The sequence below is a fragment of the Lutjanus erythropterus genome, chromosome 23, assembly GCF_056507025.1.
Source record: "Lutjanus erythropterus isolate fLutEry1 chromosome 23, fLutEry1.hap2, whole genome shotgun sequence".
Lineage (NCBI taxonomy): Eukaryota > Metazoa > Chordata > Actinopteri > Lutjaniformes > Lutjanidae > Lutjanus > Lutjanus erythropterus.
The window spans coordinates 27,361,237-27,386,476 of NC_139339.1; the positions used below are offsets into that span (position 1 = coordinate 27,361,237).

The following is a 25,240-nucleotide window of genomic DNA, read 5'->3' on the forward strand; positions in this document are numbered from 1 at the left end:
GAAATCTACTTGTCCAAAGTCAAGCAAATATGTATATAGGGCGTAGGGTGGGTGGATGGACAAACAAACCAAGGACTTTCACCAAGGAGACCCAGGGTTTGTGTCCTGTGTGAAGCCAACAGTCAACGCTGAATTCTTCTTACGATGTTACGCTACATAAGCAGATGTAAACCAACCAGAAACTGATGCGGTGCAACAGTTTGCTGCAGTGAGACAAAACAAGCGGAAATTAAACAAGTCCGAATGAGAAAATGTTCGAGGAGACAATATCAGCACAGGTTGTTTGTTCCTCAGGAGGTGAGATTGTAACTTAGTCTGTGAACAGCAGTCTGCTGCTGGCTAACATTAGCCTAAAGAGCCAGGAAGTTTACTATTGTTCAACAACACTGTCAGCTGCTCCCTCTCCTTGTAGACTGTCTGTTTACTTTTTACTTTATTCTTGGAATCTGACGCCAACTCAGACTTCATGCAGGCATGTGCCTGAGTGTGTATGGCTGTGACCAGCGCTGTTGTGGCTGTGATGTTCCAGTCAGTGTGTCTGCTGCACACAAAACATGACCATTGTACAGAGCATGTGTATGAATATGACTGGCACAGAATCGGATATGTGACGCTGCCCACCCAGTCACCAGTCAGGACTAGTCATGCTGAAAACCATCTGGTTGCGGCCTCTGGTCGGTCGATCAGTGCATCCCTATTTGTCTGACTAACATATTTATTTTAACCTGAACCATGATATTTTCCTAAATGCCCCCTAGCAGTTTTGTGCCTTTATTTTGAAAGTCTACCTGGACATTGCATATTCATTATGGCTACCTTGAGCATGGAGCTCTTCACATGTGTAACTGATGCTAGAGTCGTGCCTACAGCATCACTCTGTGAAATGTAGGGCCACTGCCTTAGTTGACAAGTTGAGGGTGAGAACATGTTGCAAAACTCTGGTAATATAACAGGGATTACATAATGTAACTCCAGAGAGATTATTAATCTAATGATTTATCATAAATAGTAGGTTAAGAGAGGTTGATTGATATTATAGCCAATGCACACTGACATATCAAACTGGGTATGTTTGGAGTATGCTGCCAGCTCTCCACTTTGTCTTGCCACACTTCCACACAGAATAGATTGGACCATCATGAAAAGAACAGGTCTCTTGAGCACCTGAATAATACAAAACCAAAGGAACACACCATGTCTTCAGTAGGTTATCCTGTTGGTCAAGTGATGAGAACATGGACACCAAAATCATTCATGTCATCCTGGGTAGATCCTTGGCTCCAGTGCTTCATACCAGTAGGCTCCATGCTGACGCAAACACATAAGCATACCACTCTGTTGCGCGATAGCAGGATCCATGTCATTTATCCCACGCAGCCCCGCCTATACATGAAACAAACCATTGACACACAGGCACCAGAAAATGATTAGTTGGTAAATCTGTCAATCATCACTCTGTGCTTGTTGTCATGAAAATAACAACTGAGCGATATACTTCAAATTATCACCCACACTGGTTGCTTCTGTGTAGGATTAATGATGCTTTAAGAAAATGCATATGCAAAGAATTGCAGCAAATCTTCCTGTTTCTATGTATCCTACCACAAAGTTCAAGTGATCTTCTGCAGTGACAAGAAGTAGGCTTTTCACTTTTGTACATTTCACTGGTGTGTTTGTTTTAATCACTACTGAAGCGCCTTAACATTTCATCTAATGTATTTTGCTTTCATTATTAACTACTTGTAAAGGGTAACAGCTTAACCACAGCGAATTATTACAGTATCAAACTCAAAAAGTTTTGTTGCAACAGCAACACATTAGTTGGAGGACAAGACTCTTTATGTCCCTAGACAAATCACATGACTAGCACCCTTTTAGCAATAAGTGCACATTTATAAAACATGTTATTTTTGTGTTTGTGTTACTTTTTATGTCTATTTCCAAAATAATATAATCTGCATGACTAATTTCTTGTCCTTTTTTATCATACAATGACTACTACAAATGCCTATTAGCCAAACAATCTCATAAGACCAATGACTTCTAACATCTGTGTCCTATCAGGCTAACCTTAATCTATAATGGACTTACCATCACAAAGTCTGTATCTAATACAATGATCTCCTAAAATGTATTATTATTGATGAACTTTGAAAAATGCACACATGGCCTGAGAGTTGTGACTACAAGAGTGTAGCTTCCTGACCAGGGGTCTCATTTATAAAGATGTTCTTAGATTTAGTCTTGAGGTAATTCGCTACATTTGACATTGAGCATAAAAAACCTGATTGATTGCTTTACAATCAGCAATTTTACTTATATAATGTAGCACAAAAGTGTTTAATTTAGAAAGAAAACTTTTTGGAAGATGAGATCGGGCAGACAGGCAATGGCTTTTACTCTGTGGACTAAATCGTGGGTTGACAAACAAAACCAACCACGTAACTCCTATCACATTGTTCTTAAAGCTAATGCGGGTTTGGGCACATATGCATCCAAAACTGCAACACCCCTACGTCAAGTCTAGTCTTTACTTAGAGATATCAACTTTTCAACATTAAAGTAAGGTTTTATATATAACTACTTATACAAGGTTTTAGTCATACTTAAGATCGAAACTGATCATAACTGTTTTATAAATGAGGCCCCAGGATCACATGCTCTACCCATGGGGATCTGTCTTCTAAAATGTCCTTGTGGAAAAATGTTCCCATTGCAGAGCACGAGGCCATTATGGCAATATGGATGACTCCATCACCAGATATTATAGAGACAGAGGTCAGGGTTAATGGCAACCTTTAGATTTATTGGTATTGAAAGAGTCTCTTCCTCTCCTAGAGGTGACCCCCCCGACTATAAATGGATTTCTACAAAATAGGAGCTTATTGAATCTAATTAACCTTCAACACTATCAAAAATAAGCTGTTTTATCTATGGGCGCCTTTGTGACTCAAAGGCGCCCGCATCAAATGTATGGTTCATAAATTATTGACAGTTCTATGATTTTTCATATACTGCATTATAAGATTGGGCAAGGCTTGTATTTTTTTTTAATATAAAGTGAATCTAAAACAGTATTTAATTATTTACTTGTCCACATACACCCATATTTTTCACAGAATTCTGTTTGTGAATGGCTAAACTAGAAATCATAAATTGGCCATTGACCTAAATTTGCTTACATTCAGACTTTAACAATCATTGTGTAGAAACAAGAATATGCAGTAAATCCCAGTGAAAATGACCTTAATGTACCATCTAAAAATCAATGCCTTCCATGTTGAGAGAGGCATGCCAGCCGATACTGGCTCTCACTGTGCAGCAGGCTGTTTAATAGGTCAGTGTGGAGAGTCCCTGGTGCTCAGATGAAGTCTAATAAACTTACATAATGAATATAAAGTGGATTTTTTAAAGAGTCCTTCATCTAAATGGAAAATATACTGCGTCTTTAAGCAAAAGCCGCAGCAGTTTTTTAACCTGCTGTAGATACATTTTGTATTTCCATTATCCACCATTCTTTCTGCATGTTTTTCAAAGAGACATGGTGTCTTTTACTGTTACTGATACATTTGGCTTTGATAGAAGCCTTTGATGACAGATGATGAATTATTTAAAAGGGCAGCACGTAATCCCTGCACATCTGTCAGAACTTTAAATTTCAAAAACTGTGATAACCTCTACAGCAAACCTGACATAGAAACAGATGGATGTCAGGCTCTTTCATATAGTACATGGATCACTATAATATGGATCACTAATGTACATATACATATATATATATATATACATCCATGTTGTTGCACTAATTTATTTCCGGTTTGAATCCAACATAAGGTTCACCTGATTTACTGTCACCAACAAAATGTTGAAATTTTAAGCTGCTACTGACATTATCCAGTAACTAGCACTTTTTCTGTGCAGAAACTGTAGGGATTTTGACACTGCACTTAGCTCAGGGCTAAAAGCATCATAAGGGCTTTTTATTCTGCATTTAGCCCCAGGTTAAGAGAGCAATTAGCCCCATGCTAAAGGAGCTATTAGCCTAGGCTAAAGGAGTTTTCACACTGGTACAATCCTGGAAAATTCCAAAGTGGGCTAACCGCTAGTTGGCAGTGCTCTGGAGCAGGGTTTGCCCTGAGTTTTCAGGGTTATCCCCTGAAATTCGAGTAAACCCAGGGCTAAAGCTGCCACTGTGAAGATTAGATGAAGAAGATAATCCAGGTTAGCGCAAAATACATGTGTGAGTGTACAGAGGTTTTAACCCAGAGTCAGAAGAAGGACAGTGTGAATCATATAGCCCTGGGATTATCTTAAACGTGAGTTTACAATTAAGTGTGGGAAAAGGGGCTAAATTATCCCAGGATTAACTCTTAGCCCAGGGATATCCTTAGTCCTGGGCTAAAAGTTAATCCTGGGATAATTTAAGAATATGCAGTGCAAAAAGCCCTTTAGAATCTCCTTAGGCCCAGCCTAAGAAAGATTTCGAACTGGCACAATCCTGGAACTAACCCCACCTTTAGCCAAGGGCTTGCTGGCCCTGCTCCAGAGACATTCTACAATGTTCACATCAGTTATGTGCATGAAAAAAGGCTATGTTAGCCCAAGGTTAACTCTTAGCCCAAGGTTAAAGATAGCCCAGGGCTAAGAATATGGAGAGTGAAAAGCTCTTTATAGAATCTTCTTAGCTGCTGGTTAAGAAAGTGTTCACATTGGCACAATCCTGGCATATTCCAAAGTGAGCTAATCCTGACTTTATTCTAGGGCTTGCTGGCCCCACTGCAGGCTTAGCCCGAAGTTTAGAGTTATCTCCTAAAAACTGACTGAACACGGGGCTAAAAGGTGCCAGTGTGAAACAGGGCTGAAAGCTGTTTAAGAGTAGTAACATGTCAGTCTAAGATATAAAAATTAAGTACATGTGCCACGGACATTTAACCCAGGGCTAGCAGTGAAGTGCAGTGTAAATTGTTTAGCCCAGGACTTAGGTTAACCCTGGGTTAACATTAGGGCTTTTCACACTGCACTTAGCCCAGGGCTGAGAACCTTCCTTGCCCGAAGCTAAGGGAGTCTGTAGACCCAAGCTAAGAAAGCTTTCACACTGACACATTCCAAAGTGGGCTAATCCTGATCTTAGCCTGGGACTTTCTGGCCTTAGTCTGGGGTACGGTTAGCCCCAAGTTTGCAGAGTTATCCCCTGAAAATTGACTAAATGAAAGGCTAAAATAACAGTGTGAAACAGGGCTAAAGTCTGAATAGTCAAGTGTCAGTCTAGAATAACCCTGGACTAGTAGCAGTGTGAATCTGTAGTCCTGAATTTAGGTTAATCCTGGGTTAACAATTTATGTGTCCTAGGGTCGATTCTTAGCTAAGCATAACCGTTAAAATTTTGCATTTTATTTTCTTTGGTGCCATCTGGTAGTCCTATCAAGTTGCACCCCACTACCACTTGCACCAACTCCACCAGCGCCCCCACAATTTCCTATCCCAACACAAGCCCCCCACACACATGCGCACAAACACAAAACACACATAGACGTGCACACACACACACACACACACACACACACACACACACAAACAAACATAACAATTCTACATGCAGTAAATTTTCAATGAGGTTCAATTGTTATTGGCGTTAGGGAGCTGTTTGTTGGGGTCTTCTGTCTGGAACAGATTACAAAAATAAAACTATCCAACAAGGAGAGGAAGACAACCAATTCTGCAACTGCAGGAAGCCTCATAAGAAATTGATGGACAGATGTATGAATTTTTAATCTTCCTTTGACTGGTTAGACAATTTTAACAACAGCCTCCATGCTGCCATAGTAGTTAACATTCCTGTTCCCCCAAGTCCATCTGTGGTTCCTGCAGAATCACTTTGCAGGTCATGCAGGTTGTGAAAGATTGCGAGCTAACATCAGTTTGTCTCGGTGGGCCAGTGGTCATGACCATAGGGAAAGAAGTTGCGTGGTCTGGTTCCAGTATTAGACAGCTGCAGTAGAGAAAGAAGTGAGGGTTCACTTTCCAAGAATGTTTTGGAATTGTAGGACAAGCAGTTTTTGTGGCTTATTGTTATTATATCAGCCAAGGAGGTTATATTTTGGTGCCGTTTGTTTTATTTTTTTATCGGCAGAATTACGGAAAAACCACTGGCCCGATTTTCAGGAAACTTGGTGGAAGAGTGTAGCATAGGCCAGGGACGAATCCATTGAAATTTGCAACAGATCCAAATCACAGATTTTTTATTTCACTTTGCAAGATTGGGCAATTGGCCATGGTAATAATGCCATGCATTTTAAAATCCAGCAGTGGGTTCAATAGTAACTAAACAGCCAATTGTAACAATACGATGACACTATATCACAATCCACATGCTAGCACCGCTACAATTGCCACAATTGTAACATTGCTTTGTTCTCAAACGAAGGTGTGGCTATAGAAACGTAGATCCACACATATAATGCAAATAATTAGACTCTCACTAACAACCAAATGTGAATTGTCTGAAATAAATTCTACCATATTAAGGAAAAAGATTCAAACTTTACGCTGCACGACAACAAGCAATAACACTGACCATAAATTTTAAGCTGGCATATTTGCATATCATAGAAAAGTGGACAGCCAAGTGCAATAGAGATGACAGCTGTTTTGACACCATGTTCAGCCATTGGGAAAATGCACTTTGCCAGTGTGGATAGTTTGAGACCAACAAGCCAAGTACCAGCACGGCAAACAATTATTTTCCCAACAGCAACATACTGTAGAAAGGTTTGTGGAACTGCCCCTTTAGTCATAAAGGCAGAAAAGCTTAAATTCTATAATTCTGTTCCCTGTGATAGTTGCAGTTATGGATGGAACATGTGTATCACATCTTCAATGTGATACACATGTGCCAAGAAAGCTTTGGTAAACCACACAAGTGGCTTCCGTCACGATATCCCCTCCAAGATTTTTTTCTATTTTCTCTGCACGGTGACGTTGACTCTTTTTGGTCTCTGGGTTGTACCTCATTTCATTCAATAAAGAATTACTGAAGGGAGAGGAAAAGATCTCCCAGCTAACAAGAGTAAAAAGACATTTGTACCGTTCATCACTTACTGCTAACCTACAAAGTTTATACTCTGAAAAACGAGGTTAAGACAGTTTGTAACTGGCTTACGGTTGGGTTTTCTGAATACATGGAAATCGTACAACATCCTCCCATTCCCCACATGGTAATAATGATGATAATGAAGATTTTTTTTTTACAAGAACATGTAAAAGACCAGTCAGTGTTCAAATACATTTTATTTTTATGTACAAGGTTTTGATTTGTTCTCAATTCTTTTCATAGCGCCATGATATCCATGTCTCCTCGTCCCATTCTTGAAGGTCGGACCCGCCGGGGGCAGAATGAACGGCCAAGGAGACGGGGAAGTGGTGTTTTTCCTAGAAATATAGAAAAATATATTACGCTACGAATTTTGACATTTGTGTCCAATCAATTACCAAATTAAATAAAACAATTTCCTGTTTATTCCTGTTGCTCTTACCTTGACAAGAACTCCAGAGTCTGACAGCTGGCATCAGAGGAAGCATAAACCCACTATTTGAAGCATTACTGTCTCCAAGCACTCACTGAACCACTTCAGCAAATGTGCTTAATGGTTTAAGACACCACCTGTACAGTGTAGCATCGGTCATGAATAATGCGTTATCTGAGGCAGTATGCATAATTCAGAGCAGGCTCATATAGGCTTACCAGGTTACTGCAACTGCGGTCTTGTAAGCCGTAACCCCTCACGAAAAGATGTTAAACTACTGTTAAACCAGTTACCAGTGTTATTTTTTAATTCTTATTTTTTTTCCATTTTATATTTATTTTGTAAGAATTCTTTAATCGTGCACTGCTTTTTCAACCTGTGCTTTTTGAGCTGCTGTAATGTGAATTTCCCAAGTACGGAATCAATGCAGTTTATCTGAACTTATCTCTAAATTGCATGTCCTGTGCTCCTTTTTTAGAGAACAAACATCAGGCTAAAAAGCTAACTAGTCAGTCAGTTGTAGTACACTAAAGAGCTTCAATTCTTACCTGCTGACCAATATGTCGGTGACTGATATTATCGGCTGATATCAGCGTATATGTTGACCAATATGCGCTGACATGAACATTTTTTTTAAGGGTTAGGGTTTGGTTAAAAAATCCTGCCTCCATTGCATATCTTTCAAAAGTAATAATCTTATTTTTTCACACTTGAATATTCCCATCAGCCCCAAAAATCCAGCATTGGTTGGCCTCTAGTATCTCAAAACTTTTTTGCTGTCCCTTCTGTATTAAAACATATTTCAAAGAATCCCTTTTGACTGAAAAGGAGATTACTTTCTTCCCGACCTTCATCCCTTTGATCACCTCACTTTTATTTAGACTACAAGTTATCTGTCTTGTGTGCACAAAAATGTCATATATTATGATTTTATGAGCTCCAAACTCAACAAAAACATTAATAAGTGTAACTCTCTGAACCTCAGGACACATATAACCATATCATTAAAGAAAAATCACATTTGGCTAACCATGGATGAATGAGATGAACAGGACAGGGAGATAATAAATAAAGAGAAATTGAGGAGCTGGAAAGGTCAGATTGGCAGACTGTTAAACAGAATATGTGGTCCGCTATCTGTTTTCAGTCTTGGCATGGTCCCCTGCTGCACCCCTCTCACAGGTCACATAGGGACAATATGCATCCACTGTCTGCATAATATGTTTCTGATATTTCATATTAGATTCTATCCATTTAAATCAATAGTTTATTTTCTATGATATATCATGTGAAAGAAAATGCAAAGCCAGACAGAAGCTTCTGACAACTTTAAAGATGGTTTTAGAGGTTTAACAACGCCCCCTAGCTGTAAAACAGGCCTTGAATTACTACAGTCTCAGCTGATGTCTAAACCCCACACAGAGCTGTGTCTTGATATTATTTTCGTCCCGTTCATGTGGGTGGACAGTTAGCCCCGCTCAGCCAGGTGATGTGTCATGGGCTGAGAAATAGAAACAGCAAGTAGAAATACATATTTTTATTATATGCACTGGATGCTTTCGCTGCTTGGTTGGGGCCATTTTTGGATTTTGTATCCAGCATTAAATACATTTAGAGTGAAAACAAACCATTTAAGTTCTTCACTAGGCCTGTACAATTTATCGAAATTGCAATATGGCCAAGTGCACTATCCAAATCACAGAACCAGAGTAAGTGTGTAAGAAAACAGCAGTGTATCTCTTACAAGGAATAGTTTGACATTTTAAAAAACATGCTTCTTTGTTTTCTTACAGAGAGGTACACAAAACAGTTGATACCACTCTCATGTCTGTCCCTTTAATATGAAAATACAACCAGTTAGATTAGCTTAGCAAAAAGACTGGAAAGAGCTGGCCTGCTTCATCCACGGATTTAAAAAAAGCGAACCAGAGATTAAAGTCCTGCCTGGGTTAGGTACCTGCAAGTAACCTGCAAAAAAGTTGTGTAACGGGTTAAGAATAAAATTATATAAATTTATGGTAAAATGTGGATTTTTTTCTGGAAAAATCTAAATTAAAAATTGATCCACTAAATCCACTTATATTATCAAGCCTAATCAGCCTACGAGGCGAAGCTTTGACCCCCTAAACTCACATCTGGCCAAACAACAGGACGTCACTGATCCAACAGTGATGTAAGAGCCAGTCAGAGATTTCAACTGGAACGCCCATGAAGTCAGATTTCTGATTTGAAGGAACTTCACAAATCCCGACCTCAAAATCCATGGTGGCTCCTCAGTGTATCAACAGTTACGAAAGATGTGTTAATATGACATTTATTAGCGTTATCTTTCATCGGGGGTTTCATTTTTGTTTTCCGACTTGTACCGGAACGTGGTCAACTCATCATTCCCAGCTCCAACTTCCAACATCCAAAGTAAATGGAACACAGCATTCTATTAATGGGTCCTGATTGGTTGGGTCAGGAACGGGACTCAGCTTTGTAGGTGCGGGGAGGTTTTGCGAAACTGAACCCATGCAGGTCAGGGAGTCACGGTTCTCCAAATCAATGATTCGATTCGACTTTTGATTCTGAGGTCACAATTCAAAACAAATCTTTGATTTAAACATTATTTTTAGCACTGACAGCTATACAACTGTAAGAATATTGAGTCTTGATTTGTAAAGATCAATAGATTGGTTTTATTCCCTGACAACTGTCATTTACAAATCCTTCTGTAAAAGCTCATCTATATGGTATCAAGTGTGATATGATCAGTCCCTCCAGGAAGTTGCGATGTTGAGATCACAACAATTCATTCAACTTCAACCCTGTGAATTCTGTTAAACCTTGTTACTTTGTCCAATCATTTGTCATCTTTATTTAATGATTTTGTGTTTGTTCTTTTGGCTGAGTTTGAGTGCCAAATAGATTTTGCTTCTTTGTGTAATACCCCCCGAGGTGCACTTCTTCATCCACAAATAAAGCAGATTTTGTTAAAGAGTGTTTTTTGATGAGGTTACTCAGGACGTGTGGAGTGTGGTTTTACTTTCCCCTGAACAAGCTCACTTTGATTTTAATGAATTAAAAAAAAATTGTATCCAAATGCAGATACTTTCCTTTGTAAATTTTCACTTGCTCACAGAATTTCATTGCAAAAAAAAAAAAAAAAATTCAGGACAGAGATTTTCAGTGTTGCAAAAAATGCCTTCAGCGTTGCCACATGCATCACAATTTTGTAAAGAAGCTGCCATGACGTCAGGCCAAAAAGAGCCTGCAAGATCCTACAGGGGCTGTATAATGGACACTATGTTACAATGAGTAGTCTTTGAAGAGTTGCTTTTTCTGTGGACACGTGCTGGACGCTGCAAGTAGGCAGAGGTGGAGAGAAAAAAAACGCTGCAGATTCTGCCTTTATATTTTGATTACTGAAACTCAAATCTCATTTCATTCAATTTTCAGTTTGGTATTTAAACACCCCTGTGTGCAGGACACTGACGGAGAATACTTGTTAGTAGAATTCATTCTCTTGGGTGTTTTTTGGTTTTGCACATGAGATTTGATGACAATGAAACATGCAACAATTAATCAATTAATCGATTGGAGTAATTTCACAAGAAATACAATCAAAATTCTCTGATTTCAGCTTCTAAAATGTGAATATTTTCTGGTTTCTTTACTCCTCTCTGACAGTTAAGTGAATATTTTTAGGTTGTGAACAAAACAAGACATTTGAGGACGTCATCTCAAGTTTTTGTTTGATGTTTTTTCACCATTTTCTGACACTTTATAGACCAAACAACTAACTGATTAATCGAGAAAATAATGGACAGATTGTGTAACACCTGTATTGCATGTATTATAACTGAATTAGTTTCAGTTGGCAGAATTATTTTGGGTAAACTGACGCACCGCCGGGAGCTGTGATTGATCCTTTTCATCCTGCCACACTGCTGATATTTGTCCTGCGTCATCATCGTGCAGACGCATAAAAGAAAAAACCCTCTAAAAATACATGGAGTGCATAAATGTATGCGCTGCAGCTGTGTAAGTCAGCTCTTTCTCTTGTTTACATGACATTTCAGAAATGTGGATTTTGCTGCATGTAAATGCAGTGAGCACAGTGGAGCAAAACGCTTCCGCAGTAAAATGAATGAGGGTCACAGGAGGAGGAGGAGGATGGGGAGGGGGAGGGGGAGGGGTGTGGGGGATGGGTGGGGGGATTACGTGTGTGTCATTACACCCACTGACAGCTGCGGGTGCTGCGGGTGTAATAAATATGATGAAACAGTGGAAGGGAGAGGTGAGGGCTTTGTGTATTTGTGTATTTGTGTCTGCTCCGTCCAATTTCAGGGAGGGAGAGTGATGACACGACACACACACACGCACACACACACACACACACACACACACACACACACACACACACACACACACACACTCTGACTAAGTCCTATTTGACTTTGCAGTAGTTCATCACGAGTCAGGCCTATCTGCAAACAATAAAACTGCTCATGCAGACAATGTGCTCCTCCACCTCCTCCTGGTCTCCTCCTAGCCTCCTCTTGACCTCTCACCTCCTCTGTGCCTCGTTCTATTTTAATCCAAACCCTCCTCGTCATCTCCTAACTTCATCCTAGACTCTTTCTCCAGCTCCTCTAAACACCTCTCAGCCCCCTCCCCCCTCTTCCCAGCCTCCCTTCCACCCCTCCTCCTCCTCCTCTTCCTCCCCCTCCTCCTCCTGCTGCTCCTGCTCTCCTAAATCTGTCCCTCCCCTCTCTTCTCTCTCTTGTCCTCCTCCCCTGGCCTCCCCTCTGCACTGCAGCACCTATACAGTCATTAATCTCCAAGGTCTCCTCATGCGACACACAATGTCTCAGTGTGTGTGTGTGTGTGTGTGTGTGTGTGTGTTAACACTGCCTGAAAAGTCACATGTATCACAAAAGGCAGATTTATACAGTGTTTGTTAGGCTCTGTGTGACGTACATTTGTGTTAGCTGCTGAAACTCCTCACGCTTAAAAAATGATTTGTATTATTTCCCAAGTTTTTGTCTTCAAATTTGCACCATGAGACCATTTCTTCTCATTAATTTGGACGTGTTTCACCATACGTGTAATCCATGCATGAGCATGTGGGAGGAAAATCATCCACAATTTGTGAGTGACAATCATACAGTATTACAGAATTATTAAAACACGGAAACTAGTTCCCTTTCTAGGATTAGGACGGGTGGAAGCAATAAAAATTAACGTGATTATTATATCTGCTCCAAAAGATACCAGCGGAACTTCCAAAGGGGAAATTCCAGGAATTAAACAAATTGATATCACGATTCATTTGGCAGGGGAAGAGGCCAAGAATTTGCTATAAGATTCTTCAACTAGCAAAAGACAAATGAGGCCGCTCTCTCCCGAATATTAAAAATTATTATCAAGCGGTACAAATAAAGATTTTGGTTAACATTTGCAACCCTTCCTATAAAGCGAAGTGGAAAGACATAGAATGTCAGATATCTAGTGATATCCCATTACAAGCAGTTATAGGGGACAGTGGGTTGTTTATTTGTCTAAAAGACATAAACCCATGGATAAAAATGTCAATTAGGATTTGGCACAGGGCCAAAGAAACATACTGGATCATAAGATGGATAGGATATGACTCAGATTTCTTACCAAACACGATGGATGCAAGATTTAAATAGTGGGCTGATAAAGGGTTAATAAAACACAGTGACCTCAGTCACACACTGCGACAATTCCAGGATCTTAAAAATCGATTTGGTTTAACCAATCAAGATTTTTACAGATTTTTGCAACTTAGACATTACATAGAGAAAACAATGAAAAAGGAAGAATTGGGGTATAGTGAAGATATTTCTACTCAGCTACAGGTCAGACCCTGGACGTGGAAATATATTGAAGATATATAAGGTGCTGCAAGAGCTAGTAAGAGAGGATCCTGCATATATCATGGAGAAATGGGAGAAGGAGAGTAACATCACGATGCAGAAGGAAACATGGGAAAAAATAATTTTACAACAGTGGAAAAGTACATCTACTCTGTCCTGGAGAGAATTTGGGTGGAAAAGTATAGTTAGGTTTTTTAGAGTTCCAGCTCAAAGGATTTCTCTGGGAGGAAGTACATCTTGCTGGAGATCCTGTGGCGAGAACAAGGCAACACATTTTCATGTGTTTTGGGACTGCCCGGTCATTTTAAAATATTGGAAAGGAATTAAACTGAGCATGGAGAAAATCATGAAAATAGTGATTCCATCAGGGTCTGAGACCTTATGTCTGGGGCTAAGCGAGTAAGAAAGCAATCACAAGGAAATGGTTGGAAAAAGATTACAGTTCTACAGTTGAGGATTGGATCAAAGTGTTTCAGGATATTTTTATAATGGAGAAGCTAACATTCATTCTCAGGCTTGAACAAGATAAGTTTGAAAGTTACTGGAAAATCTGGATAAACTATCTAGCAACTTATAGGCAAGATGATGGGTAAAGTGATTAAAAAAAAACCTAGTTTCTGACTCCACTCATCTGGTTCTGTTTTCTGTTTCTGTTCAGTAATTAAACTATTACAGTGTTATACATATATGCAGCAATCTATCTTTATTTAATTTATTATTATTATTATTATTATCATTTGTGTTGCTGTTGCTCTTGTCATCGCTGTTATCACCCCATGATAAAACAATTTGACTTCATGCTTAACCTTTTATTGAATTTATTCTTAAAATTTCAACTATATCCTCAAGAAAAATATCTGATTTACTTTTTCGGTAACGCTTCAATTTATTTGTTTTCCAGTTTGTTAACTTTTTACATTAAAAAGTCTTTTCTTTTTTTAAAATACTTTATTGCAGGTTTTACTATTGCAAGTTTTCAAACTCATTAATTATTTCATTCATCTTGCCACATTTATACAAGTTTTGTATTTTACAGACAAAATTTAAGAAATTAAAATAAATCAATAATAAAGGGGGCATAAAAAAGGAAACAAAGAAAGAAGAAAAGAGAAAAGAGAGGGGGAAAAGGGGGGGTCCTTCTGTACTCTCTTAGATATAGTTTGAGTGTTTTTATTCCACTGCATATGCTGCTTTGACCCATTTACTCCAGTTTATCATGAATTCATCCTCCCTATTTCTCAAGCTGTAAGTAATTTTCAATTTCTTTAATATCTTCAACTGTTAATTTCCAGGCATTAATAGATGATGACTTAACATCCATCCAGTTCTGTGTAATTTGTTTTGATGTGGCTATCCATATTATTGTATACAAATATTAATCTCCTTCGCTTTCTATTTCTGCTGGGACGATTCCTAATATAATTTTTTAACCAACTTGAGAACACAAGAGTCCAGCTTCATTATCTGGTCTTCAACTGTGTCAACATGCTCTACTTCAGCTATGCTCAGTTCATTTTCAGTCTGGAGATAGTTTCTGATCATTCAGAGGCTCCCTGTGGCTTTGGTAAAAAAAAAAAAAATTGAAAATGACTAAGTTCTTTTTTAACATTTAAATTTTCATTAATCATTGTTGTAGGTCTACACTGTAAAAGGTTGACGAAACTCTAAATTTTAAAGTTTTGAAAAAATTTTACCAACTATAGATCTTTTGTTGAAATAATTAAATTTTCTTCTTTGGTTAAGCTTAAATCTTTGAGTTTTAGACACCCAATAAAGTTGTATTTCTTTTTTAAAAAATCAATAAGTAAATTCACTGATGTGAAAGTGAACGATGGTTAAATTTTAAATTTCAATTTCAGTTTAAAATATTTCATTTTCAGGCACCAAAATAATGACAAACCAGGTTCACAGCTCACTGTGACTAACTTTTGAAACCCATTTTGAGAAGAAAGCTGGGCTCAAAAATCTATGGCAGCCTTAAAATGTTGAGTTGTCTCAACTATTTTTTACAGTGTAAATTGATTCTATTGGCTAGAAAAGTCCTCAGGGGAAAGAAAGAATTTCATAATTTTTTGTCTGTGTTTGGCCAAAAATGGCTGATGTGACAAATGTAATGTGATGATATGATGTGATGTAACAAAAATGTTTTCTGGAAACTCAAAATTTCAGGGCAACATACTGCAAAAAGGATTTTTGAGACATGAGTCCAACTCACAATCTTTAGTTTTGAATAAACTAATAATACAATGATTAAAAGTTACCTATATATAATCTTTAATTGAGTTATTTCTTCAGAAAAAGTTTGTCACTGTGAGCTGCAAACCTTTTTTTTGTGCATGAAAAATTCAATAGTTGTAATTGAAAATATCAAAACTTTAACATTTAGTTTCACTTCAATGAATTTACTTAATATTGTCCTTTAAATACAATGTTTTAAGCTTTAAGTTTATCTAAAGAAGATAAGCGAATTATCTGAAAAGATCAGTAGTTCTTAAAACTTTCTCAAAAATTAAAAATTTGCATTGGGCTTAAAACTCTAAAATCTATTGTTGCCTTGCATTTTTGGGTTTTCTCAACTTTTTCAACTTTTTTTTTTACAGTGTAGCTTCCCTATCATTTGCCTTTCTCCACTTACAGATTATAACCACATTAATGATGATTATTTATCATAAATTTCACTGGGCTAAGCGCCAAAAGTCATCCCTACAATACTGTTACAATATGGCGTATGTGACATATTTGGTATTGGTATTTTGTCCATACTGTCTAGTACTCATCTACAGCAATGCATCCTGTTTGCAATATTTACTGTCTGTTATTTTAGAGATAATGTGTATATCGAGATATAAATATCGAAGCATAGCCTAAAAATATCATAATATTACTTATAAGGCGTACCGGTCAGCCCTACATATAACAACAGCATAGACCAGGGTTGGTGTTCAAACATTAACAATATTAATGAAACACATAATCAACACCCAACAGAACTGTCTCCTGCAACTCCTGTCTGCACAGAGATCCACTGCTGCTGATCCCGGCCCCGTTTGCACGGGCACACACACACACGCACGCACACACACACACACACACACACACACACACACACAGAGGCCGAACTGTGTGAGTAAATGTGTTGACAAAAGTGGAGAGAATAGGATGTCCATGTTGTGCTTTCCTATTTTTTCTCTCCGTTCCATGATTAATACAATAATGCCTCCACGCTTTCAATTCCAAATACCAAACTGTCAAAAGACATCAGATCACATCCAACACCCCCCCCAACCCCCCCACCTCTCTCTCTCCCCCTCCAGCAGCTGTACGAACTGCATGACAACACAAAGTATTTCATTCATGAGTCATCGTGCTAAAGAGGTATATAAGTAATCATATGATGATGATGATGATGATGACGATGATGATGATGATTGTGAGGATAGCTGCTATTTTGAACAACACACCTCTCCCATCACTAATTAAAGCTGAACTAAATAACTATAATGTAAAAGAAGTTGCTCATAGTGACAAACCCACAGCTTCTCTCAGCTCTACGGAGCGTTTTAGCTTCTATTAGCGCATTGTTCTGATACTGAAACTCGTTAGCATAATTTCCAGTGACAGGCTGCTGTTGACTATTAACACTTAATATATTGTTCAATTTCCAGTTCAAATTTGCCTTTAAATGTAAAAAGCTGTTCTTTATTGTTATCTGCCGTCATTTTGTGCTTCTTTTTTTTTCTTTTAAGTATCAGTTTGGGCACAGTTTATGGACAGGTACCGTTTTACCCCAGGCTAGGCAATATATCAATATTTTAGCGTATCATGATATGAAACTAGATATCATCTTAGATTTTGGATATTGTTATATTGTGTTATGGTATAAGTGTTGACTTTTTCGTTTTTTTTACCAATAGTTGTACAATATTGTTGCAATATCGATATCATTATATCATCATATTTGGTCAAAAATCAATAATATAACAAACTTACTTTATCACCTTGGCTACTTCCACTTTTTGGAGTACAGAGTATGTTGTCAGTCATAATGATATGATATCAACTGATATGAAACTTCACTATTGTTATATGTTTTTCATCTATATTGCCAAGGCCTAATTTTAGCAGCATTATGGTATAAAACCCAACCCTAATAATGTGTAAGATGCTGTTTTCAGCTTGTTTGCTGGGTGCTGCTCTGCACCTAAAGATTCTACATCTCCCTAATTACTCTTACAACATGTAAACCAAAACCAAATATTTATGCAGCAAATGATATCTGTGCATTAATGTCACATCATGTTATATTAACAATATGTGTTGTAATATGATAAATACTAGTAAGAATGAACCAAATGTCCTTAAATCTTGTTTCTTTGTTCTGTTTTCTCTTTGCTTAAGACAAGATTATCACAGAGACAGACACATTTTTATGCACACATCAAGAATTATCCAGCCAATTTTTCCTATCCCTCCATTTTCTGCCCTCTCATGTAGTGAAGTGTGTCCCACTTCTATTTGGGATGAAAGGCTAGCGGTTATCTAGAGTCCAGATGGTCCACCAAATGGAGCATTTCCACATGCATAGTCATATCAAGTGAGAGAAGAATATTTCCCAGAATGCTTGAGGCTGAGGAATAGCTAAAACGTGTACTCATGTAGTCCTTCATACCTCTAAAGTTGTCAGTTTCTGTTGTCCACTACTGCAACTTGTTTCCCAATTCATAGTTATAGATCTGACCCCGGGGCCCTTAGCTCATTTTCAAAGGGCCATTACCCAATCAAGAGCACTTTGAGATGACTGATAGGGTTACAGGAGAAGTAATATAATAGGGACCATGAGTCTTGTATATCTACTTACATTGTTTGTGGGTAAAACTACACGGACGTCTAGGTTGTCGTTCTGCAGAAACATTTTTGAGTCTTATCCAATCACTTTAAGTGGACTTTTTCTCTTTTAGTAAAGCTCAGTTTGAACTCCATACATGCAACATACAAGCCTATATACAGGTGCCATTACAGCTAATGTCTTTATACTTTGGCTAGATATGTGAATTACTGGCCATTTTTGTGGAGGTGTGTCTCAATAGATGGCAGTGTTAATGGGCTGGTGACACTCAGAGCAAATTATCTCTACAACTTCTTTCTTCTTTTCTTCTTCTCTGAGATTAATGCTAAGTTCACATGCTAACTTTAGCGTGTTAAGTGTGCACATTTTGTGATATATTTTGTTTTAATCTGTTATTTTATCAGCTTTATTGCTGAAATACATATAACCTATGATAGGATGCATTTGTAGGCACTGGAAAATTAAATGTGGGGTTTGGATTAAAGAGCAGCGCATCAACAATGCATGTGGGATCTTTTGACAGCCCAGCTAGATCAGCTGGATGCACGGCTGCAGACCACGATGCAGAAGAGCGTGGATGAGCCATGCTAACCCAGCTTGGATTTAAGGCTGCTCCTAGTGAATGTACAGTCAGGAAAATGAAATGGGACTGCAAGTATTGCAGTTGACTGGCAGATTGTACTCCAGTTAAACTGACAGAACACACTGCACACATCGCATGATCCTGCCAGGCTTCAAGTTATCTGTTTGTGTACACCACTCTGCATCAAAGGTGGGAATACTGACAGCTGTGGGTGTGGTTTTAGGTGGCCGATTGTAAGAAGCATCCATGGAAGCAACTCATCTCTAATAAACAATGGCAGCTCCTAAAGAGGTTAGCATAGCTACTGTGATAACATCAGTTATATCAGAACTGGAGAGTATTTCTTCAATGAAAGAAGAGCAAAGAACGACACTGAAGGCTTTTCTCCATGAAAAAGATGATTTTGCTCTTCTCCCGATCGGCCTCGGCAAGAGTTTGATCGGATTGGTTGAAGTTAGCCCATGTTAGACACGATTAGACAGATGGTTCATCCAATCACCTGCCACGTGTTTTTTTTTAAGTGCCTGCCCTTTTCCAAACAGTTTCTAAAGACAACTTCCCAGATGGTTCTGTGTAAGAAACCATCTGGCATGTCAGGTTAGCTTTGTGCACAAACGCAGCCAAAACTGATGGACAGTTTTGTCTTTTAATGTGAAGATGAACAGAAGAACACAAATTCTAAATAAATGCACTAAAGAAGTTTTTCCTGTGTGCATACATATATATGTACATATATAACTGTATTGTTTTGTTTCATTTTATTCTATATGTTATCCTTTTTTTTCTGATCTTGATTTTTTGTATATATGATCAGTGTTTAGCATGAAAAACTTTCTGTTTGTTGTACAATCCTATGTTGTGTAATGATAACACAACACAAAATGTTAATATGCATGCAGTAGCATGCTGACATGATACAAGTGACCTTACATGAAAATGTCATCAATCATCCATTGTTAACCAATGATTAACCAATGATCAATAATTGTTAATATGCATGTTAACATGCTAATATAACACTCAGCTGAGCCTATTGATGTCTGGTAAGTAACATCCTGTTATTATGACCTTAAAGTTAATCCTACAGCTCGTCCTCACACTACTGCCTATTCTTTAAAAAAGGAGCCTCATTTTTGTGCATGCTGACAGTATTCCTGGCAGTTTGATGGTGAACCGAAGCAGATACAAAGGGATTTACTGTCTTAAGCAGATTTGAATGTGTTAGTGATAACATTGGATTTTAGTCATGTTGGACTGCAGACAGTGGTGACTTTGCAGTCATTTTAGCACCAGTTTGTTGACACATGCAGTCCTTTCCACTTGGTAATAGTCAAAAAAAAATCTCATACTCATGATCAGAACTGAGTAGAACATTAACATTTCCCTCATGGCTGATCTCAGTGTGGCACAGCATTGTGTTAATTACATGTGGGAGCAAAGGTATCAACAGGAAAGAAGACTAACTTGCATGTGTTCATTCTATCAGACAACTCATGATTGACAATACAAAGTCAACAGTAAAAAAAAAACAGTATTCACAAGCTGAAAGCACGAAATCTCCCTCATGACATCAGTCCCAATCTGAGAGGTTCAGAATCATGCTTCAGCAGGATCTGGCACCAATTAAACCTTGGTGTCTGCAGCTGACTGGTTTAAAAAAGAAAACTCTAAATATAGAAACCTCCCAGCTGCAGACTGCGCCCTCACCTTCACCTGCCGTAAGGTGTTTTGTTGTACAAATTAAGTGCAGCTGAGGATGACAATGCGTGACTCAGAGAACCTAAAGAAATGTCTGGATGGTTCGGAGCGTCATGACATGAACAAAGATCACCACAAATCTGGACCCAAAGACAGGTGGAGTCTGATCTCCCATCAGGTAGTTACTACAACTACAGACATAAAAAAATTAATTAATCTGGTGATGGTTACATCAAACCAATGCTATTTTAGTGAAAATACTTAAGTATCACCTCACACATAGGGCTGTGTGATAAAGCAAATGACCATTTACTTCACATTAGATCAGCCACATTCATTCATAGATCAGTGCAGACTGATTCACTGACATTAAGCACATTTAATATTAGTTGCTTGGTTGGAGAGTATTCAATTGGAATAAATTATTTATACTTAAAGCATTAATCCGTGGTTGCAGCACATCTGCTGCCTGCATTTAGTTTGAAACACAGGAGCCTGAAAAAACCAGCAGACGATCAGTAGTCTGTATGACGCTCACAAAAACTTAAATAACTCATAACAGAGGAGTAACAAACAAAAACAAATTGGACCACCTTTATTCTTCCATTTTATGTCCTCTTTAATGTCAGTGGGTGGAAATATTTAGCTGTGAGTTTAGGTGCAACAATTAATCAATTAGCCGCCAACTGACTAATCATTTGAAGTAATTTAGTAAGAAAAAAAGTCACATTTTTCTGATTTCAGCTTCTCAAAGCAAAATTTGCTACCATTTTTTACATTTCATTGACCAAAACACTAATCAATAAAGCAAGAAAATGATCAACAGATTAATCACCAATGAAAATAACACCTGACTGTGTCAAAATATCCACAGTGTTGTTTATTGTTGTCGGAGCTTGAAACGATTAATTGATTTGTTAATTATCAGTTGATCAATCAACAGAAAATTAAACTGCAACACCCCTAATTTCATAATAATGGAATATTTTCTGCAATCAGGTAGTGCCCTGAGTCCCAATTCCAGTTGGGGACGTTCTGGATCAGGTCCCAGTGTCTCTGGCTGTCTAGTTCAAACAACGCAGCAGACTGCATCCTCACCTTTAGGGAAACTGTGATGGATGGTTATATTGATTATCAGCAAATATTAGTTGTTTTATCGAAAAAATCGCAAAGAAATGAAGAAACTGCCCTTCAGAATCCATGAGTCCAAGGGCTGGTTTTGTCCAATCAAAAGTTTAAAGGATGAAAATCCTAAAAACTGACACTGGATTTTTGGGGCTGTTGTTAGACAGTGAAAAAAAAGATTAATATCAACATATCAGATGATATTCTTTTTATATATATAGAATCCAAAGTAGCATCAGGATACTGAAACAATTTTTACTGTTATTTTACTGTTTATAAAGAACTATAAATTTAAAAAAAACACAAAGAGAATAAAAATAGAATATTGAATTACGAAATAGCTGCCTATAAAACTAGAATATAAAAAAAGAAACAATCTGCATTAAATTCTGTACAAATAAAAGTTGCCATATCAGACAATACATATACTGATACTGATACAGACTTAATTGAGTGACTAATTATTTAATCGAATAATCGTTTCGGCTCTAGATTCATCAACAATGAAAATAATCATTGTCAGTTGCAGATCTAATTTGACAGAGACAAAGAACGTGCCAGAACCCTAAGAACAGGTTCTGATCCGAGTCTGAGATGTTTTGGATCAGATCAAGCCTGACTGATGATGACGTCATCTTCATCATCACTGAATGAGCAGTTTCTGTTATTTTGTCCACAGAAACATGAAATGTTATCCAGTTCACACCGCAGCCTCAGTAATGATGCAGCCAAAATATATATTACAACTGTATGAACGAAACCTGATTAGTATTTTCTAAACTGTCATTTTGTATCACAATTTTCAGGCCTATATATGTTACAGATTTTTTTATGTATTTTGAGTTAAATCCAAGTTTAATCTCTCATCACGTTCTATTACAGGATTAGCTGCACAGATACACAGAAAGATTTTCCCAGTGTGTGTGATCTATGTAGCACCGACACAAGACTGGCTTCATTTTACCAAGAGATGTTCTGATGCCATTTTTTCTTGTGATGACGTATCAGCCAATAACAAGTATAGTGCATTGCTGTATGGCCTGATTCAGGGGAACCCTTTGTTAAACAAACGCAAACAGAGAATGAATGCCATAGAACTTGACTTTGCCATCCTGGGAGGAAAAAGTTGTTCCGGATGCCACTGGATCCTGTCTTGGAGTTAATAAATTACAATGTATCTGTGCATAGACTCACATAAGACTCAAGGGGTTTTCTGTTACTGGCATCGGTATCAGAACAACTCATAATTTGACCCAGTGTTGTTTTTATATTAGTGTTGGCTTACTGGATGAGCCAGCTCCTATCACTCACCCCTCTGTTGGGTAAGTTTCCATTTGAGATGGTCTGATACCATTCTTTTCTTCCCCATACAGATAGATAGGTAGATAGATAGATAGATAGATAGATAGATAGATAGATAGATAGATAGATAGATAGATAGATAGGGTCCCATTTCTGGTAGAGCTGCAACAGCTGAGCAGTTTAAGTCATTTTTTAATAATAAGAAAAAGTCAGAATTATCTGATTTTAGCTTCTTAAATCTGAATTTCTGAATTTTCTTCTTTTTGATCATCTTGGACTGTGGGAAACACTGATTGACATTTTCACCATTTCCTGACATTTTCTGGACTAAACAACTAATCAATTAATCAATAGATGAATTGATAATGAAAATAATTGTCACTGTGACTTAAAAAAAACAGGTCCAATTGACAAGATTGTGACAGTATGTTAAAAAAGTCTACATTCTCTGATTTCAGCTTCTGTCTGGACTTTGGGAAACACTGATTGACATTTTTCACCATTTTCTGACATTTTACAGACCAAACAACTGATCGATCAATTGAGAAAATACTCGACAGGTTAATCGACAATGAAAACAATCGTTGCTTGCAGACCTAGCTTCTAGTAGGGCTGAACGATTTTTGAAGAAGTATCTAACTGAAATTATTTTGACTGATATTTCAACTGCAATATGATTTGCGGTATTAGAGGAAAGGATAATTTTTACATCATTATTCTCATTTTTGTTGAAAAACACATTAAAACCATTATGGTGTGTTCATTTTTTTTCATGGATCCCTACTAAACAAAGCTGTTTTCTGAAGTCTAGAGAGTGATGCGTTGGTCAGGACACCTCTGCAGCACCACAATATTTCATTTAAAACGATATTTTTAAATACATTTCACCTTCAAGAAATATTGCACATCCTGCGATTTGAAAATTGCAGTGGATCATGTTGCAAGAATTCAATTAACTGTTCATCCCTAGCTTCCCAGATAATAAATTACATGGTATTTGTCAGTGCATAAAATCACAGATACCAGCAATCAAGACAGCATCACAGTCATTTTTCAGTATTGGTGCTGGTATCGTGAGTCAATGCACCAGTCCAACATAATTAACCCCAAGAAAGGACCCTGCTTTCTGGCGTCCCGTACTTCATTTTTTGCCCCCACAATGACAAAGTCATGTTCTATGTTATCCTTTCTCTGAAAATCTCTGTATCACATTCATACAGGTTTAGTAACACAGTTATATTTTTAATGCACTGATATCATATCAGAATCAATACTGGGAAGGAAAAAATGGTACCAGAATGAGAGCAGTCAGTGCTGTATAGACCCCACACTGAGTGTTATCAGGGTGTAGGATGGATGAATTGGACTAAAGAGAATATAACCATAATGACCTGTTATAATGCATTATACGTTTAAGAACGTGTTCAACCATCAGTTCAAACAGGAACATTTGAGAATTTGGGCAGGTTTCATCTCCATGTTGAGCAGCGCCGTGTCGTCATCAGTGATACACCGCGATAACCGAGCAGAGAAGATGAAAAAGAGCCCAAATAATCCGACAAGGTCACTATCCTGTTATTACCGAGCAGCCCCGCACACATTTAAAGCATATTACATAATATGAGTGCAGATTAAAATCAAACAGTATCATAAAACCCCATACGTCACAATGAAGCAGCGGGCCCTGCACGCGCACCGTACACCATACAGGGATGTTATAGGCTGGTAATTTTCCTCCAGACAACCTATAGGACAGCACCGAGCCGTCCGTTATCTAACCAGCCGCTCTGCAGCCTCAGCCGCAGCCTCAGCCTCAGCCGGCCCGGCTGCTGCTGCTGCTGCCGCCGCTGCGGGTCTTACCGCGGGTGATGGCCGAGCCGCCGGTGGTGGTTGAGGTGGATGTGGTGAAGGTGTCCTTGGTGCCGCTGGTCGGAGGAGACGCTGATGCACGAGCTGCACAGTTCCGGTGATGAATGAGAGACAGACAGTGCGACAGACCGGCTCTGCTCTGTCCACTGGCGACTCAACACGAACCACAAGCCCCGCCCCTCCCAGTCCCCTACGTCAAGCCTCCGTACTGGAGTCACTGGAGCGGCTCAGCATCACCGCAGCCCTCCCCCCTCTGCTATCTGCCCGCGTGTGTGTGTGTGTGTGTGTGTGTGTGTGTGTGTGTGTGTGTGTGTGTGTGTGTGTGTGTGTGTGTGTGTGTGTGTCAGTATCAAAGGGACGTGCTGAGACTTCCAAGAAGCAGAGCAGTTGAACTATCGGCTCATTT

At 38.4% G+C, this 25,240-nt stretch overlaps 1 protein-coding gene across 2 annotated transcripts in view; it reads right to left on the reverse strand.

The window, feature by feature from the left end:
* The window catches only part of nat16 (N-acetyltransferase 16), a 38,570-nt gene extending 13,562 nt beyond the window's left edge, over nt 1-25,008 (reverse strand). The window contains exons 1-2 of one of the 2 annotated variants that reach the window (XM_084713007.1): nt 24,826-24,924; nt 1,194-1,383 (exon numbers count right to left, since the gene is read on the reverse strand). In XM_084713007.1, coding sequence (XP_084569133.1) covers nt 1,194-1,252 — 59 coding nt within the window. In that variant the 5' untranslated portion in view covers nt 1,253-1,383; nt 24,826-24,924. Of the gene's footprint in view, nt 1-1,193; nt 1,384-24,825 lie in introns of both variants that reach the window. The other variant, XM_084713008.1, reaches the window with a different exon arrangement.
* Between the last annotated feature and the right edge of the window lie 232 nt (nt 25,009-25,240).